The 25057-nt window shown below is 39.0% G+C and overlaps 2 protein-coding genes and 1 pseudogene across 6 annotated transcripts; 1 reads left to right on the plus strand and 2 right to left on the minus strand.

Moving 5' to 3' along the window:
- Positions 1-1217: 1217 nt before the first annotated feature.
- LOC148870207 (protein FAR1-RELATED SEQUENCE 5-like) lies at positions 1218-4312 on the minus strand (annotated as a pseudogene).
- A 5807-nt stretch (positions 4313-10119) lies between these two features.
- On the minus strand, positions 10120-12351 carry LOC148870208 (uncharacterized). Of its 5 annotated transcripts, none has more exons than XM_088973676.1 (6): positions 11977-12308; positions 11671-11826; positions 11489-11587; positions 11275-11395; positions 10604-11031; positions 10120-10501 (listed from the first exon to the last, which is right to left on the minus strand). In XM_088973676.1, exons 4-6 carry the CDS (start codon positions 11386-11388, stop codon positions 10261-10263), a joined length of 783 nt encoding a protein of 260 aa, XP_088829802.1. In that variant the 5' UTR covers positions 11389-11395; positions 11489-11587; positions 11671-11826; positions 11977-12308; the 3' UTR covers positions 10120-10260. The 5 variants fall into 5 exon arrangements, with proteins under 5 accessions (XP_088829802.1, XP_088829804.1, XP_088829805.1 ...); XM_088973678.1 differs by having other exon boundaries at positions 10120-10498; positions 11977-12090; XM_088973679.1 differs by lacking the exon at positions 11671-11826 and having other exon boundaries at positions 10120-10498; positions 11977-12351.
- An 8626-nt stretch (positions 12352-20977) lies between these two features.
- On the plus strand, positions 20978-22141 carry LOC148870209 (uncharacterized). Its single transcript, XM_088967654.1, has one exon. It carries the CDS (start codon positions 21313-21315, stop codon positions 21904-21906), a length of 594 nt encoding a protein of 197 aa, XP_088823780.1. The 5' UTR covers positions 20978-21312; the 3' UTR covers positions 21907-22141.
- The last annotated feature ends 2916 nt before the right edge of the window (positions 22142-25057 follow it).

The following is a 25057-nucleotide window of genomic DNA, read 5'->3' on the forward strand; positions in this document are numbered from 1 at the left end:
ATGAGAGCACATGGAAAGTTGATTCATTCATCGCCCTAGGCTAACCCACTATGTGACTAATTGTGCAAAGTAACATACTATACTGTTTGTTCCAAAATTATGTAATTTCTCATAGAATTAATCAAGTTTCTACTTGTTCAAAATTCCAAAAAAATGACTATAATGCTACTAAAAATAATAAATCAAAGTAGGAGCTAGAACACTTCTTAACATTAATCCATAAATTAGAATTACTGCATTACCACAATTTAAATACAAAAGTGAATCAACTAATTTGAGAAACAACTTTTTATTTTGATAATAAAAATTAAAGGATTATATTTTGGGATTCAAGGTACAAAATATGGTATAAGGTTCCAATATAATCTTGGCATCTTTAATATCAAATCATTATAAGCAAAATGCTACTCAATAGCGATTTTAAAAAGTGTAAAAACTAACTTTTCTCTTTAATCATTCACTTTAGTATTCAAAATACTGCTATCTCTTGAGTTTATAAGCCAAAATGCATCAGATGCTTAAAGTGATTCAATTACTATGGCTTTGTTGGTAAACAAAAAACCCCCAAAGTCCAAGTTTGCTTGGAAAAAAAAAAGAAAGAAATGTGAGAAGAAGCCAATAAAAACTATGAAAAAGACATAAAGAAAATATATCAAACAAGGATATTGACATAGTTGAAAATATACACCTGTAAATTTGTCACTCATTTTTTATCTTGTTCTTCTAAACTGTAATGGCACATGGGTATCTGTTGGTATGGTTCAATCCCTGATAAGCCCCATAAAAAATAATTATATCATTTTAACCAATATATAAAAGAAAATTTGTCAGGTAATTCTTTCAATATAAAATTATCATTTGACTCATATGAGATCCACTAGAAATGGTTAAATCCGACATGAATGTGCCAATATTTTACTTGAAAATGACCTACCTTCAATTCACTTATGATAGTTTCATTATTTTCCCCAAGCCTTGATTCCTGTAGAAAAAGAATTTTAATACCAAAAACATCAAGTTCTAATAGAAGATATAACCAAACCTTAATACCTGTGTATATGAGAGAGGTTGGTTAAATTCTTGTGTCCTTATCTTCTTCATATTCCCCTTAGACACATGATCCAGATTCCCCCCATCTCCAAATTCCTAAATTATAAAAACTTGATTAAAACTTCGTATAAATTGATTACATAAATTGAGAAAAAAAAAAAAAAAACCTATGTACATTGCTTGATGATAGAGCATTCTTTGATCGATTGGTTCTTCTTCCGCTTTGCCTTCTTTACTATTGCTTTTTCTAAAGCACTTTTTTGCCTCTTTGAAAAGTGTACAATGGTCACTTTGTGTTTAAATCCTTTCACTTGTTTTTGCATTCCACCTTCTATAGAGCTAGCATTGGTGCTAGCAACATCTTTGCATGTGCTATCAAGGTTTATGCAAGGAGAGCCAACATTATCATTTTTAATTTCCATACTCTCAAATGCAATAGATAATTGACCAAATGCCATACGCTTTACACACCTTGTCACATCTTTCAATGCCTTTTCTCCAAACTTCATAACAATCTTATAAGCATCCTCAACAGGTGTAGCTTTATTTACTAATTGAGTAAGCAAATGAAACATCTCTTTTCTGCGCGTTGCAGTTTTTGTGATCTGATCAGAATGTGAAATAGAGCTATGAGATGTTCTAGTTATGGTCACTTTTGCATCAATAGTCCATCTTTTCAATATATATTGTGAGGGTATCATCTTTATCCGCCTACAATCAAGTACCTTTAGAGCATGTCCACATAAAACCCCAACAAATTCAAATTTTTTGCAACTACAACTTACTAAATCATTTGTTGAGTCAAAAGTAACTTTGTGTTGATGACTCACTCCAAGCATGCTAACTATATACCTTGTTGTTGTTTTAGACACAACTTGATGTTCTTCAATGGTGCAGTTCAATTGTTGCAATACTTCTTTATGAAACATAGAAAAAATTGGAAGGGTATAGACATTAGCAACATAATTCAATATTCCCAATTGTGTTGGCAAGGATGGGGTGTTTTGTGTTGCTGCAAATTCAACTTTCAATTCTTCATAGCGCCTATCAATAACCACTCTCTCAAAGTGTCGAAGGAATCTTGACAAATCATACTTAATATTAAGATATCTTTTGAGACAACTTTTCATGCTCTCACTTCTTTGTGTTGTGCTCATGCCACTAGAAAATGTTTGGCGTCCAAATACTAAAACCCATTTATGCCTTTTGTTGTACAACTTTTTTAACCAATCATTTTCTTGGAGTCTATACTTATTGATCATGCTCTCCCATGCATTTTCAAATTCATCCACATCCTCACAATCATAGACACAATTACTGAAATCCTTAGAAAATGTTATGAACTTTTCAAATGCATTACTAAGGTGCTTTGCACCATTTTGGAACATATGCCAAACACATATCCGATGGTGTGATTTTAGCAACACCAAATTGATTGCTTTTGCCATTGCTGCATCATCATGTTACAATTGTTTTTGGTTTTTTTTCTCCCATTGTTTTGATAAACACCTTAAACAACCACTCAAATGTCTCTACAGATTCATCATATAATAATTCAGTACTAAAAATGATTGTTTGCTTATAATTATTTAACCCGACAAATAATGAAAATGGTTAATTTTCCTTGTTTGTTGTATATGTTGTATCAAAGCATATCACATCACCAAAATGGCCATAATCCACTATCATTTGTGCATCTTCCCAAAATAGATTTGTAACTAATTCAGCTTGGTCCAATTGTATTGCGTAGACAAAAGATGGGTCTTCTGACTATTTATTTTCAAAATATTGTAGAACACCTCCCGCCTCTCCCTTCTCCATTTTTCTAGTTTGATATGAACGTAAATAATTCTTTAAATCTACAGAAGTGAAACCAATATTTTCATGACCACCAGCTTCAATGCCAGCTTCAATGGCCATCAATTCAATTGATGCTTTTGGAGTTATTCCCGAATCATCTGCATTTCTAACTTGAATAGCTTATGGCTCAGTCATCTTTCTTTGTGATACCAACATGTGCTTCTTCTTGGGAGTTGCAATTATATGATTGTGAGTCTTGATGGAGCGCAATCCGGCCGGTCTTAGCTGTCAACGAATTCGCCTCTGAGCTGGAGCGTCGAGGAGCCTGAAACGAGAAAGATGAGAGAACTCCGGGGGGAACCCGGTGTGATAACGCTGAAGCTCAAGTCAGTAATCTCTCAAAGGCAAAGTGTAGACCAGATAGCGCAAAGTTCACATACCTTGTTTGTTGGGGGTAGGGGGTCTTTTATAACCACTTCGCGCACTCGCTCCGAGGCCCTTGTCAGGTCGGGTATGATTACCCTTGCATCTGTCAATTTGGCCATCGTCCTTTCTGCTGGGACAGAACCGCCACTGCCTAACCGTCTCTCTAACGGGAGATGGCGGTGCCAGGAGGTGGTGGCAGGTGGCCGTTTAGAGTGCGTCCGTCAAGCGTCAGATCCCAAGTCAATCAGGTGCGGCGCCCTCGGGTACGGACTTCCTCAGTGTCAGGCATAGTACGGTTTGTTTGGTTTTGGTGCCCTAAAGGTGATGTGGTGGAGTGGTGAGTGAGGCGAAGTCTTGAGTTCGGAGGTATGTATAGGGCCGGTCAGTTCGGCGAGGGGTATCCCGAACTGTTACAAGGCAGGCCAGTTCGGCAAGGTGTATCCCGAACTGTTACAAGGCATGCCAGTTTGGCAAGGTGTATCCCGAACTGTTACAAGGCAGGCCAGTTCGGCGAGGTGTATCCCGAACTATTGCAAGGCGGGCCAGTTCGGCGGAGTATGTCTCGAACTGTTGCAAGGCGGACCAGTTCGGATTACTTTCTGGTTTGGGGCCAAGGGTGAGTTCGGGCCCCTAGTAAGGAGTTCGGACCGCTGGTTTCTCCCCTTGGTGCTCGCGCCTTAGGCCAGCTTTTGTGTCGAGCTGTTGCTTTTGCCACGTGTCGCATAACTGTGAGGTCGGGCCAAATCTTCCTTCGTCAACTCTCATTAAAGGAAATCACATAATAGCAACCATCTTTGCGAGGACTAATTTTCATATTTTCCATACAACCACATCTTGTCTCTACTCGATGTTGCTTGACATTGGTCCTACGTTTATCCTCAACATGTTTTCCTTCTTTACAACTATAAAACTTTCTAAACCTCACTTCCCGAGTCTTAGGGCATCGTAGGCTATTAGCTTTCCGCACACTAAATCCCACATGTCCCACATATCTATTACAAAATTCATAAGCTTCTTCTTCTTCTTTAAATACCATGCCAACCTTTGAGATCCATTCTTTAGGAAGGAGGGCTTTTTTTTTTTTGAATTTATCATGAATATTTGCATCTAATCTAACCGTTTTCGGCCACGTACCAATGTTTTGTGATGTAAAATTTTTTGGCAAAGTACCTCGTTATTCAACCCGGTGGTGGCGTACCTTAGTGACGAGCTACTTGGTGACGAACTGCCTGGTGGCGAACTACCTGGGGGCGAACTGCCTTGGTGGCGAACTGCCTGGGGGTGAACTGCCTGGTGGCGAACTCCCTGGTGGCGAACTGCCTTGGGGCGAACTGCCTGGGGGCGAACTGCCTGGGGGCAAACTGCCTGGGGGTGAACTCCCTGGTGGCGAACTGCCTGGGGGCGAACTGCCTTGGAGGCTAACTCCCTGGTGGCAAACTGCCTGGGGGCGAACTGCCTTGGTGGCGAACTGCCTGGGGGCGAACTCCCTACTAGGCGGTCGATGCCTTAGAGAATGTTGGAGCTCCCTGGTGCGGCGCAATCCGACTGCCCTCAGCATGAGGCGGTCTTCTTTCCTTTGTAGGCTGCGGGAGATGAGGGACCTGCGAGAACTTCATCTTTTCCTCCTCTTTGTAGGTGGCGGGAGCTGAGAGACCTGCGAGAACTCCATCTTTTCCTCCTCTTTGTAGGTGGCGGGAGCTGAGGGACCTGCGAGAACTCCATCTTTTCCTCCTCCTTGTAGGTGGCGGGAGCTGAGGGACCTCCGAGAACTCCATCTTTTCCTCCTCCTTGTAGGTGGCGGGAGTTGAGGGACCTCCGAGAACTCCATTCCTCCTCCTCCTTGTAGGTGGGGGGAGCTGAGGGACTTCCGAGAACTGCATCTTTTCCTCCTCTTCGTAGGCGGCGGGAGCTGAAGGACCTGCGAGAACTGAATCAGAGGTCCCGGGGGTACTTTCCCGGTGGGGGCTCTCCGATGCTTAAGTTAGCACTCTTATTGTAGAGAGCTTTGAAGATAATATGAGAGAGCTAGAGAGCAGGGTTACTTCCCTTTCTTTTCCATCCCCTTCCCCTTTGGGGGGTGAGGTCTTTATATACCGGAGTCTTCGCGGGTTAGGTGGGTGAAAAGCCTCCAAACGGTAAGACTCGTCGCATCCGGTCAAAACCGGGGTATGGTGGTGAACTCCTCGAGGTCGTCAGGCTGGCGCTTGTGTCAGGCGGCCAGGTCGGCGCCTAGGCCGAGTTGTCAGAGGGGTGCCTGCGTCAGTCGGCGGGTCAGTGTTTAGGCCAGGTCGTCAAGTCGGCGCCTGTGTCAGTCGGCGGGACAGTGCCTAGATCAGGTCGTCAAGCTGGCGCCTGTGTCAGTCGGCGGGTCAGTGTCTAGATCAGGTCGTCAAGCTGGCGCCTTGGCCGGATCATACGCTAGGCTGGTCCAGGTCGGCCAGGTCGTGCAGGTCGTGCACAGTTCGCGCAGGCCGTGCGCAGTTCGTGCGGCCGGCCAGACAGGTGCCTGGGTGGGTCACCAACTTCGTAAGTTTGTTGGCTGGGTGCTTTCCTAGTTGTTACGAGGTGTCACGTGTCACAATTTTACTGGAGGGCCAAATCTGCTCTCATCATCATCAAAATCCTTTTGTTCAAATTTCGATAAATCATCAACAAAAGCCTTTTCTTTATCTAACTCAATAGGCATAGCTAATTCATTTATGGCATGTAAATCATTTACCTCAAGTGCATCACTAGTTACGTCAACATGTTGTTTTACTTCTCCATCTACTTCAAAAACCAACCTTCGCATGGAGTGTGGCCCAATCTCCATTCTCCCTTTGACTACCCTGTTATTAATGAAAAAAATAATGACACATTTAAGCATCTAAAAATATAAATATAAAAAAGATTAACAAAGTAATGCAATCTTATAATCAAAGTAACAATTAGGGAAAAAGTGATCTTCGCTCCTACTAAGGGGGTCATTATGGTGAAAGGGTAAAGGAAAAGCTTGAAAAGTTTGGGCTCATTCAAATTTTGGAAGGGGGAAGACTCCAAATAGTAGACAGGTGGTCCAAACGTTTGATAGTAAAAAAAGCTTGAAAAGCAGTGAAAATAGAACATTCCAAAATGTAGAGTTAGAGAGCAGTTCGATGAAATCAATATGAAACCATCAAGTGATATAAAATATTAACTTCAAAAATAGAATACTTTTTTAGAGAACAAAAAATCTTTTTCATTAAAAGACTCACCTGTAGTAGCTTCAATGAGAGCTGTGAATGCTGGAAATAATCGGATTACAAGTTGGGAAGATAAGGTTCAGAGAAGTGATTAGGGTTTTAAATTTTTAAACAGTGAATAGTGTTCATAGATAAAGAGAGAGAAGTTCAAAGACGTAGAGAGAGAATGAGGTTCAAACAAGAATGAAGGAGAAATGAGGAGATGGTGATTGACATTTCAGAGATGAACATATTTGGAGACAAAGACGGGGTTCAAGGACGAAGAAGAGAGAAAACTATTTCTTGAATTGAGTTTGAAAATTTTTTGGGAGCCAACGGTGGGGCTTAACACCCCTCCGTTAGTTCCCCACACATGTCAAAGTGTTTTGTGTGTGCATGAACAGGTGTTATCTTCTCATGTGGTGGTTAGCTATGTGGTCATACAAGTGTGATCAGCAGATCCAGACTCAAAAGCATGCTCCTGAATTGTGTTTTCCTTTTGAAAATTAAAAATATGGAAAATTTCCCATTAGTACCCTCTACTTTGGGCCTAGTGTCATTTTAGTCCCCAAACTTTAAAATGTGACAATTCAGTATTTAAACTTTCAAAACATGCCAATCTAGTACTTGCCTTTAACCAACCATTAGGTGTCATTTGAAAAGATAAAAATACCCTTTGATTGTCATCTAATTCTCTTTATCAACCATCCAAACGTTGACAAAAAATTGAACAGACCCAAATCCTTGCTTCTTCTATTCAAGAAAGTTGAGGTCACTAGGCATTTGTGTCTTTTCAAATGCCACTTAACGGTTGGTTAATGGTAGGTACTAGATTGACACGTTTTGAAAGTTCAAGCATTGAATTGTTGAATTTTAAAGTTCGATGACCAAAGTGGCACTAAGCCTAAAATATAAGATACTAATTGGGAATTTATCCTTAAAAATAAGTTGATGGGAAAATTTCTTAAACTACTCTTATGGTTTAGTTAACTGACTAATTATACCCCTACTATTGTTTAACTATTATCTTACACTACCTCTACTATTTTGGACAATTACCGTGATTGTCAAATCATAATCGAAGAGATGAAAATGTTTGTTTTGCCCTTAAGTCATTCTCTCTTCCTCACCGCATCAAGTTGAAACGATCCCACACTGGGTGGAGAGCAACCACACTAGTTTTGCAAGTAACACTCACCAGAGTTTGTTCACAAACCTCGCACATCCAGACTTTGTTCCTTAAAATGATCACTTGGAGTCAACGAAGATATGAATGGGGAACTGCAACAGAACACCAAAGTTTCCCCTAAAACCTTCAATGAAGAGATGAGAAAGTGTGCTTTCTTTCATCCCACCGGGAAACCACACCAGAAAACCACCAAGCCAAGAAAGTTAAGTTGCATGTTAGGCATTTTTCAGCTGGTCTGCAAATACCAACAGCATTGGAAGTTCCTCACCTCCGATATCCCAACTGGTCTGAAAACCCCACTCCTCCAAACTCAGAAATGATTTTCTGATCATAGAAATTAAACAGGTTAAGCTGGATTGGATATTCCAAAACCCATAGAGAGGAAATAATAGATTTGCCACGAATTTAGGAGAGCAATCTAAAAGTCATAGCTTGAATCGACTCTTATCCAAGAATCATAGAGAATGAAAATTGCCTTGGGTATACGTGAGATAAAGAAAAGTGGACTTATGGATGACAAGAGCCAAAGATATGGGTCTGAAACACACAAAATCATCAATCAAAGAAGAAAAGCCTTGAATGTTGTCCTTAGACATAGAAACACACAAAATCATCAATCAAAGAAGAAAAGCCTTGAATGTTGTCCTCAAGGTTTTCTGAGGCAAGCAAAAAGCAATATGTTTTTACTTTTTTCTCTCTTTATTTATTTGTGTATTCATTTCAAAATCTAATATATTCTTCCATTATTGTAGCAGAACCTAGCCATGAGCTCAAAACCCTCTGCCCCTCTTGGAAAATCATGGAATATGACTCATAGATTTAGAAAATAATTTGCTTAATCTACCCGTGAATGATGAAATAATTTTCTGCATGTACCTGGGTGAACGAATGGGAACCTCCAATGATTTTTCACGATTTCCCGTTTTTTCTACAACTTGATGAAACAAGGGAAAGAGGGAGAGAGAACGAAGGGGGAGAGAGAGGCTAGATGTGGAGGGGTCCACTGGTAGTGTCGTTGGTGCTGGAGATGGATAGGTGATAGCCAGGATAGCGCTTCCATATCACTCTGGCCAATGTTTATTTTCTCAATAGTTCTTTCTATCAATTTTAAGTTTTTTACATCTTGATAGGTTGCACTGGCTTCTTCATCCCGTTTTAAATGATTATAACTTTTTGGTTTTGCATTTTGTATACATTAGAAAAAAAAGGAATGAGATCAGAGAATTTCCAGATCGGAAATGCAATGGCAATCGGGAACTTTCAGATGAGACGGAGTCAAGTCGAAGACGGACATGGAATTGGAGACGATGATGAGACAGAGATGGGTTTAGAGTTGGAGTTGGAGTCGGAGACAGACACGGAATCAAAGCTAGAGATGGCGACGCACAGAATAGAAGTGGATTTTCATTGTGAACGAGTGTGATGGTTTTCAAAAGGATATTATAGGGATTCTCAAAAATATACCACTCATGTGATGTCATATGTGAATGGAGTGTAACGGAAAATTAATGGCAAAAGAGGTTTTAGACAATTGTCAAAAATCTTAGAGGTACTTTAATTAATATGTAAACAGCATGGGTATAATTAATCAATTAATTAACTAAACAGTAGAGATAATTTAAGAAATTTGCTCTAAATTAGTTCTATTTCAAAAAAATAATAATGCATGTTTCTGAAATCATCAAAATAATGTTTTTTGAAACAAAAATAAACTTCTCAGTATGGAAAATATGCTAATACATGATATTAACTACATTTTTTGTCAAAATAAAAAATACATACATAACCAAGAAAGTATTCTGTCTTTGTTTTAAGAACCAATGTGTTTTGAAACCAGCTGAGTTTGTTTTCTTTTGTTTTGGGAATTAGCAACAAGAAAAACACATATCGAAGATTCTCATATTTTTATGCAAGTAAATCAAAGCTGACAGCGTGCTTGCCAAGTTGCCAAACGCGATGAAGTAGAGGAGAACATAACCAGGAATGAGATGAATTTAACACTAAGCCTGTAGCATACATAAACCAATTCCATTCAACCATAACCATTAGAGTTTTCTTGACAATGGCTTAGCGCCTTAAAATCTTGGTACCACCTTTGTCTATTCTTGGTAGCAACCTGAACAAATAGTTCGTCTAGTCTTCGTCTTTAGTGGACCATTGGCTCTATTGAAGGAAGAAAAGGACAAACCAGTTCTAGGTATTTTCATTTTCTTCGGTTCGAGTTATTGACGCCACGTTTTGTTAAATTCTTATTCTTATTCTGAGATGAAATTCTAAAATGGATAAAAATTGATTAGAATGAGAAAATACTGCTATAAAACAAAACTAGGTCTCGATGTTTACTGGTGGATCGCTGGTGGTAAATGTTTATGACCGCCCGCATAAAATTTCTTTAAACAACGAGAGCAAACCAGGCGGGACATGATTATATTTTTAATGTGCACGTTACGTCAATTTGTATACTTCGAAACGAACTGATTTTTCATTTAAAAAAGAATGAAGCGCATAAGAAGAATTTCGTAAAAAAAAAATGAGGCGGATTTTCCCATCTCTTCCTGTAGAGCCACTAAGAATTACCAATGATAACCACATTTCTCATACTCTTCTACACAGATCAACGGAACGAGAATGAATTGAGTTCTCAAGTTGTTCTCTGGCATGTCTTAGAGCAGCAAGCACATCGCGGACATTATGGTCGTTAATGATCTTCGGTTCAGAGGTTTGTGAGGCTGGCCATGAACTAACTGGGACTAATGCAAGCGTGTTATCCACGTCCTCCAGTACTGGATTGTTTTCTCCATTCGATTCCCTTTCACCTGGTGTTGGAGCTTCTCTGCTTGAAAGATGTCACACACAGTCATCAGTAAATTTCAGTCCTAATTTGTCTGTCCGATTCCTAGAACAGAGTAATGGGTTTGAATACTTTGCATTTAGATACCTGAGATCATCTGTCACTGGCTCGTCAGAACTTCTGTCTTCGATTTGGCTCGGTTGTTCTGAGGAAGGACCTTCATCAATGCTGCTGCTACTCGGTTGTTCTGAGGGATGAGCATTACCCACTGAATTAGAATTTCCACCATGACACGGTTTGGTCACATTGGATTCTGGGTCGCCATTTCTGGGATTTCCTGAAGTTGTTGATCTCTCTTCTTCTATGCCACATTTCACCGACTCTGGCTCCTTGAGTCCTGAGGAGGCCTTGGATGAACCGCCCGAATCTTCACCAGTTTCTGATGAACTGCACTGATCTAGAAAAACATGCGAAAGTTTCAGGGATTCCACCTTCTTCACGAGGAATTTCAGCTTCTTTTCGGCTCTATTCCTGGATTTGATCTCTATCCGTATTTTTCTTTCCATCTCTATCACCTGTTGCAGCAGAAAAAGAAAATTTTAAAATGAAAAAGAGAACATAGAGATAAATAAAAAGAAACCAAAATCGATCAAAATTTCGACGTATTGAACATCTATTAAAGGCAAACAGATACCCCATTTTGTCCTTTAATGCAACAAAGCGAGCAGTTAAAAAAAAAAAAAAACCCAAGAATTGCAGAAATAATATAAGGGGAAAAAAAAGAAATTTAAAAAGAAAACAAAGAAAGAAGAACAGACCTTGTTCCCCATGAGCTCTGCATCTTCCTTTGCTACTCTTGAAGCTACTCTCTCGGCAAGTAATCTTCCCCTTAAACACTCTACAGTCTTCAAACCATCTTCTCCTTCCATCATCTTTTCTCTGAGACAGAAAGAACCCGTGAAACAGATGTGAAAATTAAGGCGACAGAGCCTTAAAAGAACGGGAAAAGGAATCGATCATTAGGAACCCCACCTCCATTTATCATCTGCGTTACCAAAACCCAGCGTTTTCTTATGTTGTGCTTCCTCGTTTCTCCTCGGAACCTAGTCAAAGTCCCTCTGCAACCTGAACCTGATCCACAACCAACAATCAGGTTACCATAGTTGACCAAAAAAACTTGTTTAGTAAGTGAAAAAATTCCCTTCTCAACTAACATTTTTCCAATTTCCTCCAGATCAGAGTTTCCTCATCAATGTGAGTGAGAAAGAACTGAAAAAGTTAATAATAAGAGAAACACTTGTCTGCGCCTGCAAACAGAGATTCTGCAGCATCTGCTAGATGACCAATGCCCGGATTTCACCTCTCTGCCCCTAATAACGTGGCCAAATCATTTCATCCATAAACGATACAGACGGGTAGAAACTTCACCTTATTTATTTTTGACAGTTGACACAATTCACACAACCAAAAAAAAAACAAAAAACAAAAAAAGAAAAGAAAATCGAATTGTAGAGACATACCAATCGCCAGATGGGATGATCACAACCCTTGGATCATTATAATAGCTTGCTGTGCATATCATTTCACCACCCATCTTGATCAGTTCAAATTTATATGGGTTACAGCCTACAGAATAGCTGATGGTCACTTCACCTATAACGATTTTCAAGTATTGAGCTGGGATCAACTATTCTGATTATTTTCCTTCCTTGGTCATCTTGAATTCTTGATGAATCAAATTTTCTTTATTCAATTTTGGGTTTTGGTGAGTCCAACTCATTGTAAGCAGATACTCCATTAACAACCCAGCGACCATTACATTACAGACTACAGACTTACGGTTGGAAAAGGAAAAAAAAAAAAAGGTTTGAAGCAAGTCTTAAATAGGGTTATCTAATTTGGGGACTAGTTTGTTTTATCTTTTATTAGCTACTGTGACACCAGTAATTGCTGTTTTACCAATTACCAGCGCTGCATTAAATTTAACAAGAAAGCAAGCCCGGGTTTTTAAAAATTTCAGAACGAATGCGTGGTGTATGATTGAGTCACGAGATTTCCTTGTTTTGTGCTACCGCTAGCACGTTTCTCTCTGAAGTCTGATCTATTATTTCATGGACATTGTCGAAATTGCCCCTACTTTAAAGGGAAGCACGGGATATTCTGGTCATGGTCTTCGAATCGCCGTTGATTCGATCGGTCGTAACGTTCAATTTGAAAACCGTCCAAGCAATCGATTTTGTTTTACCTCAAATCTAGTAAAAACTAAAAATCATTGAATTCGTTAACAATTCATTGACTTGGATGGTTGAATCATCAACCTGTTTAACAGTTTTGGTCGTTTTTATTTTAATTATTTTTTTTATGTTTTATTAGAACAGGTATATTCAGACCAGATGGTTGAACTATTAACTCAGAAACTGGTGGCTAGAACAATTTCGGTTCCAGGTCATTTATTAAAACATTGATTCTGATCGTTGGACCTTGAATCGGAAATTGGAACCAGTTCGCATTTAAGTTTCGGTATTTTTTTTGTCAGCCAAAGTTTCGGTATTTGGGTAATGCACTTATTCAGACAAACTGATTCTAAGGCAAGAGTTAGTTATTCATGGTTTTTAAAATCGGACCGGAAAAACCAGGAACCGGTCAAATGACCATTCCATTTTACTCCAAAACCATTAATTTGGTCAGCAAACTAATGACTTTAACATCAAACCATTTGAATCATCCAACAGTTTTGACTGTTTATTTTTTATTTTTTTTGTCAAAATGGACTATTCGTTCAGTTTGAAGGATCGAATCCTTGAATCCAAAAACTGGACTCCGATTTGATTTTAAAAACCTTGGAGTTATCTCGATTAATTATAGTTGGTTACGCAGAAAATAACTTTTTTCATGAGACATTGAAACCCAGACAATTGGACCGAATACTGGCAATTGGACCGTTTGGCCTGAGAATCGTCTATGCAACCATTCCAACAGTTGGAACGGACCATCAATTTGATTTAAACGATCAAACTATTGACCAAAAACCGGTGATTAAAGCGATTGCAGTTTCGGCCGGATCGGTTTTTAAAACCTTAAATTTAATACAAGAAAATTAGTCAATTATCCGATTGATCCACATTCATCTCTTAAGAGACAAATGAGGCGTTTAGGGTAACATTTTCCTTTCTTTAGTGTCTGCTTTTTTCCGTATGGGTAGTGGATGAGAGTTTTTGATGTTGGCGTGACTTGCAATGCAAGGGTTTAGTGTGAGGAGTGAGTCACCTCCAACTCCGAGTGCATCTTTATTCACCCATATGCCTTATTTGAGTGAAGACTGAGGATGGAATGGACCCATGTATGTAAAAAAGGCTCATCGATTAAAGAAAAAGGTTCCATCATGAAGATTTAAATGGACCAACCCATCTAATAAATGCTCTTTCAGGTGGGGCTACATTTAGGTTATGTTTGGTTTGAAAGAAAAGGTAAGAAAAGTTAAGGAAATCTATATAAATCTATTGCATTAATTAAATTTGTCCAACATCCCGAACAACGATTAATTAAGGAGACACATCTGCTTTCGATTATGGTTGGTTTAGTTTTTAAAAGTTATATTGTTTTTGCTTATGTGGTAGTTATTTGCATGGTTTTTTAAACTGATTCGGTGACCGAATCGGTTAGGGGTTTGGTTATCGGTTTGACTCAAATAGTTGACCTGTTCTGACAAAAAAATTAAAAACGATTAAAATCGTTCAAATGGTTGATTGGCCGGTTCAGCGGTTTACTAACCAAAATCAATGGTTTTGGGGAAAAAATGCGATTTTGGAGAAACGGAACCGATCAAGTGACCAATTCCCAGTTTTTCTGGTTCGACTGTCTGGTGCGGTCCGGTTTTGAAAACCATGATTATTTGTTCAGGTCAATCATGTTGCCAAACACTCCCTAACAATACAAGATTTTTCAAGACAAATCCTACAATAAAAGTTTAAAGCCAGCCACTTTGAACCACACATTTAGAGGTAATATATGTAATTTATACATTAATAATGTATAAATGTGCATATATGTTATTTTATGTTATATTGTATATTTTATATAAATATTATGATAAGATAGTTATAATTCATATATTATATTATATACAAAATAAATTTAATGTACATTTTATATGACATAAATATATAAAATATATGTAATGTTTAATTGTTTTCTGTAGCTTTGATTTTATGGTCAATTTGGAAATGGAGAATGAGATGTGTTTTAATTTTTTTTTGCCCCCATAGGGGCAGTATTTCTTTTATACTTAGTATAATATCACATTTTTGGCAACAATTACAATTCTTCTCAAAGGTATGGTGGTGGGAGGATATGGTAGGACTCGAAACCGCATCGCTTAGGACTATATAGTCTACACACCAACCGAGCCACCACTCGGTTGGTTTAATGATTCTAACCCTATCTTGAGTTTTGTTTTCTCTTCAATTTATATATGTGTCTTTGTGATTGGATTGAATGATGATTTTAGAGCAAAACCCAAGCATATTATGGCCGGAGACTTTAGGGTGTCTAAAGTTAAACCATCCCACAATGAATTGAATGATTATCAGAAACATTAGAACCTCTCCCCATTGATGGAGTCACTGAAAAGAAAACGATTCCTCTTTTGGTGTAGATATTGGATATTCTGATGGCAAATATGTAGCATTTAAATGTAGCAGTATGTCAGCCTTTCAGGTAGAAGCTTATATGGTTTTAGAAATTGGAAGGGATCTATTTTGTGAAATCTTTTGATTTTAAATATACTCTGTTGGAGTCGGATTGTCTTCACTTCGTGATTCATGTTAACTGGGAGTTGTATTTTGTTTTTTGTTTTTCGTGATTCATGATTCCTCCTTTTAGTGAAGATTGTTGTTTGTTTGTCTGGTTAATTCCATGAGCTCTCTGCTTCCTGGTTGCCACTTGCAGACTTGCAGCCCCAACCAAACACCTTTGTTATGTACCGTCGGCTGCCTCGTGGACGAAACCACCCTCCAGTTTTATCAAAGTTAATGTGGACCATGATTTTCAAAACCGGACCGGACCGGATGGTAGGATTGGAAAAACTGGAAATCAATCACCTGATCGGTTATGTTTTCCTCTAAAACCATTTTTTCCTCAAAAACTGTTGATTTTGGTCAGTAAATCGCTGAACCGGCCGGTTAACTGTTCGAACGGTTTTGACCGTTTTCTATTTTTTTTATTTTTTTATTTTTTGTTAGAACGGGCCGACCGTTCAGGTCGAATGGTCAGACTGCTCGAACCGATAACCGGACCCCTGACCGGTTCGATCACCGGTTTGTTTTTAAAAGCCATGATGTGGACGGTTCTATCTCCTCTAGCCAGGCCCCTGCTACTGTCATGCTTAGAAGAGACCAATCTAGGCTATGTTTGGTTGTGTGGGCCATTATTGAAAAAACCACTGCTTGGTTTCACATTTATCAAATAAACACTTGAGGCTCCGTTTGGTTTATAGGATGGGGATGAGAAAAAGGGAATATTCCAAAAATATTCTCTTTTCTCTTATTTGGTTTGAGAGAAAAAGAAGGATGGGATGGGAAAGACGTGGGATGGCAGATCCCAAAATCATGGAATCGGGATTGCATCAAAACAATGCGACCCCGATGGAAAAAGTGATTTAATCACTGTTACCACTTACCATTACGATGAACAAAGGAGGGAAAGCCAAGAAAAGCGAACCAACGACAACGAAGAGGAAGGAGAGAAATAGTGCGACTCCGTCTTCCTCCCTTTCTCCCTTTCTAAGTGACGACGAATAGACGGTAGTCCCATCTTTGTCCCTGGGTTCGTCTTCCTCTTCTCTTTGTCCCTGTCTCCCTTTCTCAATGCGACTTCGTCTTCCTCTTCTCTCTTCTCCCTCACCGTCTTCTCTCTTCTTCCTCTTCAAACTATGATGGGCTCAATGGGAGTCGCCTATGTTCGTGAAGTTCCTGGCGAATCGTCTTCATCGTCCGCAAATCTCCTAGTGAGAGTCGCCTCTGTTCGTGAAGTTCCTGAAGCCGAGCCTTTGTTCATGAAGTTCCTAAAGTTGTGCCTCTATTCGTGAAGTTCCTAAGGAATGATGGACGAAAGAAGAAGGTGAACAGTACTTTCCCATCCCATCCCATCCCAATAAAACCAAACACAGAAAAGTTAAATTTTTATACTTTCCCATCCCACTCAAATCTTCCCACAAACCAAACGAAGCCTAAAAGTTTAAATGCTTTGATAGTTTGAGTTATGTGCATATATAGGGCATTTGGAGAAAAGTCAAATTCTCTTTTCCCCCAACATTGGGGCATTTCTTGAAATGAAAAGTTGAAGTGGTGCACTTTTAGTTGATGTGGAAAGCAACTTTATGGGGTGTTATTTGAAACGCCCAACCAAATAGAAAAGGCAAAAAAAAAAAGTTTTAAAGCAGTGTTTTTCAGATAAATGTTTATTTGATAAAAACTCCCTCAATAAACGCTCATGGAACCAAACACATACCTAGTCTCTTCATCTATAGTTGGGTCACTTTACATCATGTGAGTTTCTCCTCTAGAGAAAGATTGAGGTTATGTTTGGTTCTGTGGGCATTTATTGGAAAAACATCACCACATCAGCGTCACTTAGGCATTGGTGCTTATTGTGCATGGAACCATTGTTCGGTTTCAACGTTTACCAAATAAACTTTAAAAAACAGAAATGTTTGGATTTATGTACATGAGGCATGAGGGGAACTTCAAATTCTGGATTCTCCTAACGCCCCAATGTTTATTGAAATGTAATGCATGCCTAGAGTGTTGTAAGCTAAGGTGGAAGATAGCTTTATGGGGTATTACTTGAATGGCCAACCAAACAACAAAAACAGTAAATGTTTAAGGTGATATTTGGCATTGATGCCGTTTTCTGAGAATACAGCACCACGTAAGTGCCACATCAAAGAAAGCAATGCTTTAGAAAACACCCTCTTGCTTGATACCATTTTCTTTTTTTTTTTTTTTTTGGAAAAACGTTTCTCTAGACAACGCCTTAGAAATCGGGAAAGTATGGTCTGAAGCAACACCAAATTCAATGTTTTCTGAGAAAATGGCACATTGCTGCCAGCGGTGCAATTATGTGGCATCACCTTGAACGTTGGATAATATAGACCAATGCTGAAAACAATTATATGGCACTAGTACCAAACAAAACCTTTGCTATTTTCTGAAAAAACGGCATACATAACAGCACCAGTTCCAAACAAAAAATAAGCACCGTTTTCTCATGCCCAACACCATTTTTATGAGAAAATATTGATACAATATTCCTAACATCGATGCCAAACACCTTATAAATAATTTTTTTTAATTAAACATTTATCCAAAAAATACCCATCTATAAACGCCCACATAACCAAACACTTACCGAAACGTTAGCTCTTCAGGTAGAGCTTATCCTTTGCTTTAAACGTTGGAGGTTTTCTCTTCGGTTACTCGTGTCAAACGAGAAGAGAACAAAGTTGCCCAAGCATGGTCTCTCTCTCTTGGTGTACTGCTCCTCGTCTTATTTCTTGTATAAACTCTATGTTACTAAGGCTTATTACTGCCTTCCAAAAAATAAAAAAGAAATACACAAATATCTACACTTATATACACCTTTAAGAATATATGTTTAGTTATTTACAATATATAGATGGTTAATCTAAACTTAAACACATATATATTGTGCAATTTATTTATATAAAACATCCCTTTTTAATTATTTATCCATGTATAAATGTATAAAGTGGAGATCAAATTCCCTAACACTTGAATAAGTCAATATACTTTTAAAAAAATCCAATATAAATATAATATTTCATGTTAGAAAAAGAAAAAAAAAAACTAACATAGGGCAACTAATTCACTAATCCCTTTATAGGAGGAAAATGAATTAAGGAAAAATAAAAATAAAAATAAAAAATAGGCAATTGGTTCATGTCTACGAATTGGGATCTATTAACAATAAAATACTTTTTCAACACATTCCAACATGATTTGTGTCTGCACATCTCACCATGGTGGGTCTTAATGTTATGGTAAGATGTGAGCAGATTTGCGCCCATATGTACAACATAAATACATATAAAATAATATAAAATATAAGGTTTGTATTATTTTCAAGCTGAATATTAGCAAAAATCTTCGGCTATTGAACAAGGTTCAAAATATTGATACGCCCAATATTCCGGTATGGGCGTATCGGGTGAATCGATACAGCTTTTGGCACTTTTATTTTTATTTTTTTCGCAACTGGTTCAGATGAGCTAATTTAGGCCTCCTCCACACCCTGAACAGGTCAGACCCCCAAAACCCCACTGTAGGGGCATATCGGAGGGGTCCTGGAACGATACGTATCAGCCGATACAGGCCAATACATGTCGATACTTTGAACCTTACTGTTGAAAATATTTTTGGGCATGACATATTGAGATGTTGTATGGATCAGGTAAAATTGCAAGAGTACTTGCCCTCCATTTTCTTTTTTGACCCAAACTGAAGTTGAGATCTGATCCTCCCAAAAAAACTATCCCAACACTCTTTAACGTGATTTTTGTGAATTTGCATCTACAAATCTCACCGTAAGATTGAGACCCACCATGTATGAGATGTGATGAGATGTGCAAACACCACAGACTTGGTGTAACATGATTTATGCCCACACATCTCATGCATGATGGCTCTTAGTCGTATGAAATAAGCTGACATCTATAGGGGTGTCAATGGGCCGGTTTTGGGTTGGACTCCGTCTAAATCAAAATCCATTTGGATGGATTGGATGGACTGGGCAGACCAATATGACATATTGGATTGGACCTTGTCCATCCATAATGAATTTATATTGGGTTGAGCCAATATCTAGTCCATTGATAGAAGATAAGAACATAGGTGTCAATGAACCAGGTTTGAGTTGAAACCAATCTAAATTAACAGGTATTTGAACAGATTGGACAGTCTCTAGACTGGTCCAAAATATTCATTGGAGTGGATTAGAGCAGGTCCATTTGTAATGGACTCACATTGGACTGGATCGGATTGGACCAAACCCAGTCCAATTGACACTCCTAGACATCCAGATGCAGATCATGTTGAAAGAGTGTGGGAGGAAATCCCAGCTCTCAACAACCAAACATGTTCTTGGTGCAAGGTTGGGATGCGTGGGGTGCACTCTATGGAGAGTCAATCTAAACTTGTAAACCATCTTTCTATATTGTAAATTTTGGTGATACTTTATCTGTCACATTCGTAAGGTATGAGCTAGGGGTGCAAATTGGGTGATTTGGGCCGGTTTTTAACTCAACCCAAGCCTAATTCTAAGAATTGGGCCTAAAACCAAAACTCGTCACAAGTTTGAGGGCAAGCCCAAGCTATCCAACCTGACTCAACCCTTACTAAAATTTAAATTTAATGCACCTAGGTTGGATTTGGTAGGGAATGAGCTAGGGGATAGGCCTGTTCATGGGCCGGGTGGCCTGATGGACCGGCCCGGCCTGGCTCAGCTTTCGGACGGGCTTGAACAAGATTTTTGGCCCGTGGACTTAACCTCGGGCCAAAAAGCCCAGCCCGCATAAAATTCGAGCCGGGCTCGGGCTTTGCCAAAATAGCCTGGCCCGAGCCCGGCCCGGTCCGACCTAATATTAAACTTAAAATGAGTTATGTGATTATATCCATTTGAATAAATTTTTTTATTTAATAATGTAAAATTGTGTTTTAAAATATAAAAGAAAGGGAAAAAATACCATCTTGTAGGCCCATTGTTCATTTAAATAGAAAAAAAATACTATCTGAATTTTTAATTCTAATTTGAATAAGAAAAATTATTTTTTTTTTCAATTAGGTCGGGCTCGGGCTTCGAGCTTTTTATCAGGGCCGGGCTCGGGCCCAAGTTATAGGCCCATTGGTCGGGTCGGGCTCGGGCTCGGGCCTAGTATATTTTCATTAGTGACAAGTGAAAGCCCGGCCTGAGCCCGGCCCATGAACAGGTCTACCAGGGGAGCCTTCCACCACCCCCCCCCCCCCGGGTTGGGGCAGGTTCACGCTACCTTACTTTTGCACCGTTTTATACTCGGTAAATTGAGATGAACCTGGACCGCTTTACATTGTATTATTTGCATTCACACTTATTTGCATCGCTTCCAATCGCAGCCTATAAGTACAAATCCAAATAAAAATAAATAAAAAACCCAAAGTTTTGAAGTTAAAATCTAAGGCTGAGAATAAAAAACGCAAGCCCAATTCGTATAAAATTGCGGGTTGGATCGACCCGACCCGCACAGGTACCAACCGTAGGATGACAGTGAATCAGTGATTCAGTCAATAATCGTAAATAAATATTTAGCAGTGCCCATATCCGTAATTTTAATTTAAAATGGTCAGAGTATCGGGTCTACAAAACTAATGGTTTGGATTTACGGTCGCGATGGGATTTGAGTTTTGACTCAGATGATTTGCGTGGGACCCACTAAGAAGGCAAGAAGCAAGAAACCCTTCTCTCCCTCCCATTTTCAATTCTTTTCAGCGGTTTTGGCCACTTCCGCAGTTCCGCTCTTTAGGACGCCTTCGCCGTGCCATGAACAGCAGTACCTCGTGGAAACCCTAAAACTTCATCTCTTCCACCCGATCAAGGGGAAGTTAAAAAAAGGAGGGACATTGATAGAAATAGGGAGAGTTGCAGGAAACCCTACATAGCCAGAGCTCAGCGTCATCCGTTAAGAACCCTAGAAATTGGTCTGCCTTAGCAAGGTTCAAGTTGAGGATCCCCGCTGAGCTAACCGTCGTTCGCTTCATCTTGTTTTCTCCTTTAGCTTCTTAGTTCTATCTAGGTGACAACTGACAATGAAGACGGTTTCTGGGTCGTTAGTCTCTTCCAAGCCGATCTCCCTCTCAAAAGCAGCTTCAGTTTTGTCCTCTTTTGTCTCAGCCGAGACCGGAGCTTCGCAAGCTATTTCCGCGTACCTGAGGCGCGCCTCTGATGCCTTCAACGAGCTGGTTCAGTTCCATGGAGAACTTAAAGCTGGACGATCCGAACGAAAACGCAAGAAAGAACGTCTGGAGATAGCAAATAACGGAAACCTAACTGACGCTGAAATAAATCTCAGAGAGAATGGACCTACCGTTGAGCGAGGTCGAATTCTTAATTTGGGCGAAGAGCAGAGTCACAGGTATCGCGGGAATTCTGAAGGAGGGAGTTTCGATGGTGAGGAAAGGGGAAAACGGGTAAAGAATAAGAAGATAAGTGATTCCATTGACTATTGTCCTGAAGTCGAGGATAGAGAAGGAAGAGATGACGTACAAATTGCTGAGGAAAAAAGAAAGGAGAAAAAGAAGAGGAAAAAGGCCGAGGTCGAAGATGATGGACGAGTAGATAATTCAGAAGAGCGGCATATCAGGATAAAAAGGAAGAAGAGGAAGCACGAAACTGAGGAATAGTTGCGGATAAATGATGTTGTTGTTTCTCTGCTGTGAGTTGGGAGTTGGGATCAGGGCGGAAGCTATGCTATTTGGAAACAATCTATTCTCGAAGTGTTTTGGGTACTTTTCGAGGGCTTCACCTAAAATTTTCCGATTGTAATTCTTAGCAAATTTCTTCCTTGTTTTTGGTTTAACCTGTCATTACGGGATATTTTGTCACTTAAGTTACAAATTGGAGTATGATTTTCTTTTCTCTCGGCGTTTATCATATATTTCATAACCAATTCTTTTCTTACCAAAAAAGTCCAAATTCTTTTATAATCTGACTATAATTTGTATATGTATTCAGGAATTTAGCTTAACTTTATAGATGTAATCCGGCATTCTCTAGCTGATTCAATAAATGGCAGTATCGTTTTCTCCTCCTTTACATAGATTGGATTGAATTGGCAATCAAAAAACTGGTGCTGTTAGTGCTAGATGAATTTAAATTGTTGGACATCCATTTGTGAATGCTTTTCGTGCAGTACCATAAGGATGGATCTTATTGTGGAGGGCGTTATCTAAACTCCAAAATAGTTATGCTAAATCAAATATAGAATGCAAAACTGCATTTTTTTTTCTGTTGATATTCTTTGGTCATTTACTATTTTACTTTTTTTTTTTCTTTTGAAAAGCCCTTGGGCCGATTTCATTCATCATTAATCAATACAGACTTTGAGTCCAGATCCAAAGTTTAATCAATGCACTGGGAATGGCCAGCCCAAACCTGGCTTGAGGCTAAATGAACAGAAAACCTCGCCAGGCAATGACCAAAACCATTGTTTGCCCTATTGGCGTTTACAACACAGATGTTGGGATTGTTTGATTGACAAACTTTACAGCTCTCTATTATGACAGACAACTTCCAATAAGGAGTCACCTTCCGATTTGTGAGCCATGAGACTGTTGTTGTTGAGTCACCTTCCACCACCACTTTATTTGCTCTCAAGTCTAGGCCAGTCTTAATCCCTTCCTGAAGTGCCAAGACTTCAACTTCATTAGCTGAGCAAGCTTTGACTGTTGTGGGCTTATGGCTTTTATTAGCAAGTGTTTTCCCTCTGGATCACACACCATGATTCCAATTGTGCCACCCTGCTTCCAAAGGTTCCATCCACATTTATTTAATGGAACCTAGATCAGGCTTCCACCAACCACAGTCAGAATCTCTGCTTGTCTCTGATACCTCAGCGGGACTTACATTGCTTGAGAATGAACTTCTTACTTCTGAGGTAAAGGCTTGGGTTGCTAGGAAAGTTGACTGGGGATTGATCTGGGCTTTATTAAAGATAACCCTGTTCCAGTGTTTTCAGATACACCAGGCCATAATGACACCATCTACGAACAGGGACCAGTCAATTGTTAGCCCTGGTTCTGGCTTTGCTCTCCAGTCCAACAGCTATTCCTTGCGACTCTTTTTCTCTTTCACCCTCAGGTTCAAGTAAGAGCAGTCCATGCTCTCTGTGCTATTTCACAGTCAAACATCACATGATGAATAGTTTCTTCTTTCAAACAGAGCTGCCAGATCTTATCTACATGCTTGATTCTTTTAGCCATCAGACTCTGAACAAGAATGGCTTCACTTAAACTATTTTGCTATTCGGTGCTATAGTTTCCTATTGGGATACTTATGTTAAATCTGATGGTATTTGTGAGGACTTTTTATGCCTGGTTTCTTATTTATTTCAATTTTGTTGGTGGATGTCTGTGTGCATCTTATTTATCAAAAAAAAAAAAAAAACAAAAGATGTCTGTGTGCATCTCATCAACATTACTGAGAATTGAAAGCAGGTGCTTGTTAGTGATCCTTCTCTTCGTAGGAACTAAGTCAAGCTCTCAGAAAGCAGGTGCTTGTTAGGAGAGAGAGAGAGAGAAAAGAACCATTTTTCATAATACAGTAGAAACATTACTAAAATAAAATGAACATAATAGAGGTGAATGTGGTGTTGCCATGTTGAGTTGACACCAAAAGGCAAAAATGCAAAGCATATCCAGTGTTTAGTCCATGCATGCTCTAGTTTTCTTACTAGGATGGTGTTTGGCAACGATGGTGTTTTTTAGAGCAATGATGCCGGCTCAGTGCCATGTAGGCATTCAACAGAAAAATGCCGAATTTATTGTTTGGTTGAACCGTTTATCAGATAAATGTTTCTCTTGATTTACATGAGAGCTGTTTATCAGAAAAACACCAAAAATTACCATTTTCATTTTCAGTGGTGTCTTTTTACTGTTCAGCACATGTGGTGCCTAATGGCATCTAATGGCACCTAGTGGCGCAGAGCTGTTGAACAACATAAAGCAGATTTTATCCTGATTTTCGAGACAAAATTGTACAAAACATTTATCAAACAATGTCATTGATACCAAACATCCCTTAGATTTATTAGATGCTGAGTTTATGTTTTGCATTTGATGTCAAGTGGAACCTGTTTAATAGTTGTGTTCCTCTGCCTGGATGCTGGCATGCAATGGTATATAATGTCAGGACCATCCTTTACATGGCAAGTTTAGGTTTCTGGACGACTTGCTAATGATAGGTAATTTGGGGTTGGACAAAAAAAAAAAAAAAAGATAGGTAATTTAGGGTTAACATTTTTTTCACAGCTGTCTGGTGAGAAGCTGAGTTGGAAACAACATCTTGGAATATTTCTATCATGCTTGACATTTCCATCTTTATAGAGGAGTAATTTTCTTGCATTCCACTATGAGCAGTTTTGCATCCCAAATTCTAATACCAATCTGTAACTTTTTAGGACAGATGGATTAAAAGTCATTTATTTTGGGATTTTATGGGCACTATCAGTTGGGTGATTAAAATGCTGTGGTTAACTTCTCCATTCTATAGCACAATGGAAAGACAGTTAGTGTAGCTGGCCCCAAGTAGTTGTGATTAAGGCTGACTTGAGTTGACCTTTGGTTAACTTATCCATTCTGACTAAGCTAAAGTAACTTAACTTTTGATACTTAAATTCTGAATTAGTTATGCTGTCTCTTATTGTTAGAAAGGCTGAAATTTGCATAGGAGAGTTGATTTAAATTTATGCATTGGGATTGTGATCTGTTGTCCTATAATTTATGATTTTATCCATTCATTGATTGAAAATTTCCTTGTTATACTTAAAGTATAAAA

This window comes from Nelumbo lutea, chromosome 2 (genome assembly GCF_056320005.1).
Source record: "Nelumbo lutea isolate HS-2025 chromosome 2, American lotus-T2T, whole genome shotgun sequence".
In the NCBI taxonomy this organism is placed as follows: Eukaryota; Viridiplantae; Streptophyta; class Magnoliopsida; order Proteales; family Nelumbonaceae; genus Nelumbo; species Nelumbo lutea.

Coding starts and splice junctions, on each gene's coding strand:
- LOC148870208 (XM_088973677.1), bottom strand. CDS start 11,388: ATGATGGAAGGAGAAGATGGTTTGAAGACTGTAGAGTGTTTAAGGGGA. Junction 11,032..11,274: donor CAGAGCTCATGGGGAACAAG/GTCTGTTCTTCT, acceptor CTGCTGCAACAG/GTGATAGAGATGGAAAGAAA. Junction 10,502..10,603: donor CCAGTGACAGATGATCTCAG/GTATCTAAATGC, acceptor ACATCTTTCAAG/CAGAGAAGCTCCAACACCAG.
- LOC148870209 (XM_088967654.1), top strand. CDS start 21,313: ATGAAGACGGTTTCTGGGTCGTTAGTCTCTTCCAAGCCGATCTCCCTC.